Source organism: Brachyistius frenatus, unplaced genomic scaffold (assembly GCF_029030835.1).
Source record: "Brachyistius frenatus isolate BFR_SWC_R1_liver_20210118 unplaced genomic scaffold, ASM2903083v1 Contig_668, whole genome shotgun sequence".
Lineage (NCBI taxonomy): Eukaryota > Metazoa > Chordata > Actinopteri > Embiotocidae > Brachyistius > Brachyistius frenatus.
This window is the reverse complement of record NW_027211267.1, coordinates 17,501-20,149: the sequence shown is the minus strand read 5'-3', so window position 1 is coordinate 20,149 and position 2,649 is coordinate 17,501. Positions and strand designations below refer to the sequence as shown.

The following is a 2,649-nucleotide window of genomic DNA, read 5'->3' as shown; positions in this document are numbered from 1 at the left end:
TCGGTTCTCTAGCTTCCTCCCACCATCCAGAAACATGCTATCAGGTTAACTGGTGGTTCTACAAATGTCCCTGAGTTGTGGATGAGAGTGAACGGTCTTTGTTTCCATCTGTCTCTGTGTCCTGTGATGGACTGGTGACCTTTCCAGGTGAACCCTGCCTTCACCCTAAGTGAGCTGGGATAGGCTCCGCCCCCCATGACCCTGTTCAGGATAAAGCAGGTATAGATAATGGATGGATGGACAACAGTCAGAATGTTGAGAGTTTATTGAGGGGACAGATCATCTTCATGGAGTGAAACACAGTGGCACCAATAGAAAACTAATTATACAGCATCATCACATCGGAGGTGGAGCTGCTGTCTTTAATGAATCTAGTGTTGGAACAAATACTGTCAAAAATATATCAAATAGTCTCTTTCCCTCTAGTTAAAAAATATTTACAAAGTTTGACAGAGTGACGTTCTGCAGTCCGGAGATTCAGACAGCAGACACTTTAAGACTTTACAACAACTACGTGTGTGAGTGAAAATAAGACTTCATATCCCTTTTCAAAAGGAAAACAGCTCAGTTGTGACTCGATGTTCAGACAGGATGTTTGAAAAGTGGCTGAAACAGTGAACAGTGGGAACGCTGTCAGAGTGCTTTAAAAACTCTGCTGGAGTTGTCACAGATGGTCAAACACCTCCATGTGAGACACTGATGTAGATTCAGACACTGGATACATGGCAAACACTGCAGTTAAAAGAGAGAAGACCCTAAAATGTTGAGAGTCCTCAGCAGGTCTCCGTCTGTCAGAGATGTTGCAGAGTGACAGACAGAAGATGATCTGACCGCCATCGCTGGAATCAGTCTGATCTCCTTCTGTTCTCCCTCAGAGTCCTCGTCAACAGGTCAACTGGGACACCTTCACCAATGTGGGAAAGGTGAGTCTCACGGTGCTCCTGTGTCAGCTCTCACCTGGCTGCAGGTGTGTTACTGCAGGTGTGTTACTGCAGGTGTTGCAGGGATCAATGCAGAGACCTGATTCAGCTGTTAGATGAAGTCGTGTTTTTGATGAGTGAACAACTACAAACTTATAAAACAGTCAGAAGCAGTTCAGCTCCCATCATGCAAAGTGTCGTCACAACCACAGGTTTCATGTGAAGGTGACCTGGTGGGTAAAACAGAGGAAGTCCAAGATTGATGTGGATTTTCACACAGAAAGAGGCACGTTGTCCAACCTGTGGCCCAGACCCACAAGTTGTCTGTCGCCCTGCAGCGCTCGTCCTGACCCACAGCCACGCCTCCTGTCCACAGGAACAATGAACGATGTCCGACGGGTCACTGTTCTGGACTGATGTGGGTCAGAGTGTCAGGAGAACCGGGCCTCAGTACTCCACAGTCACTGCTTTGGTCTTGAGGTATTCTGAGAGGGCGTCCTCCCCTGTGGACGAGACAGAGAACAAGAACTGGTGAAGAGCTCGTGGGGTGACAGAGGAACCCTGCAGAACCTCCTGAACCACAAACAACCCTGCAGAACCTCCTGAACTGGGTGAATCTGCTGATTTCAATGGGACTACTCAGTCCATCTGAGGCTGCTGAGCACTGAACAGTTCACATCTTCAGCAGGAAGCTTCTTAACATCTTTTAATGACTTTATATGACATCATACACAAGCTACAAATGGTTTCTTATCTGACAGAAAAGAGAATTCTTCAAACAAAATACTTCCTGTCACCATCATGTCCACACTGGACGATGTCACCAACAGGTCTGTACGTGGTGAGAAACTCAACATGTTAAAGTCTCCTCAAACACCAATCAGTGTTTTAGTGTTTCCTGATTTCACACACTGAGTTCATTATCAAGAGAAATCAAGTCAAACAGTGAAACTATAGAAGTACATATAAAATATAACATCTGTTGGACATTACTGTCAATCACTCTCCACATGGTGACCTGTCAATCACTCTCCACACGGTGACCTGTCAATCACTCTCCACACGGTGACCTGTCAATCACTCTCCACACGGTGACCTGTCAATCACTCACCGAGGTCTTTGCCGAAGCCCGACTGCTTGAAGCCTCCGAACGGTGACGCCACGTCGGTCTTGTTGTACGTGTTTACGAACACGGTTCCCGCCTCCAGCCGCTCGCTCACATACATGGCCTTGTTGATGTCGCGGGTGAACACGCCAGAGGCCAGCCCGAACTCCGTGTCATTGGCTCTCTGCAGCACGCCGTCCACGTCGCTGGTGATTGGACAACAAGGACGACGGTTAGCAGTTGAAACCAGACGGCAGCTGGACAGACGGACGCTCGTCCACTTACCCGTCTCTGAACCTGGACGCCACCATGATGGGGCCGAACGACTCCTCTTTAGCGATGAACATGTGGTCGTCCACGTCGGTGAACACGGTGGGCTGCATGAAGAAGCCTGGAGGACACCAGCAGTCATGACTCAGCACAATCACCCTGAACAGCTTTCTTATTGTATTACTGTTATTGTAATCTAGTGTTCATGTTGTGTCTCAGCGATGATGAAACAACAGTCAGCTGTTGGTCAGGTGCAGCAGCGGGGGTGGGGCTCTACCTGGCCGGTCCACCTGTCGGCCTCCGTACACCAGCGTGGCACCCTCCTTCACCCCCACCTCGCAGTACTCCAGCAGC

General features: G+C 48.8%; 1 protein-coding gene across 1 annotated transcript in view; it reads right to left on the bottom strand.

Moving 5' to 3' along the window:
- Positions 1-250: 250 nt before the first annotated feature.
- Positions 251-2,649, bottom strand: part of LOC138615038 (mitochondrial 10-formyltetrahydrofolate dehydrogenase-like) — a 13,823-nt gene continuing 11,424 nt past the window's right edge. Inside the window, exons 20-23 of the mRNA XM_069688673.1 lie at positions 2,573-2,649; positions 2,311-2,416; positions 2,032-2,231; positions 251-1,423 (exon numbers count right to left, since the gene is read on the bottom strand). The exon at positions 2,573-2,649 is cut by the window's right edge and continues 89 nt beyond it. Coding sequence (XP_069544774.1) covers positions 1,368-1,423; positions 2,032-2,231; positions 2,311-2,416; positions 2,573-2,649 — 439 coding nt within the window. The 3' untranslated portion in view covers positions 251-1,367. The remainder of the gene's footprint in view (positions 1,424-2,031; positions 2,232-2,310; positions 2,417-2,572) is intronic.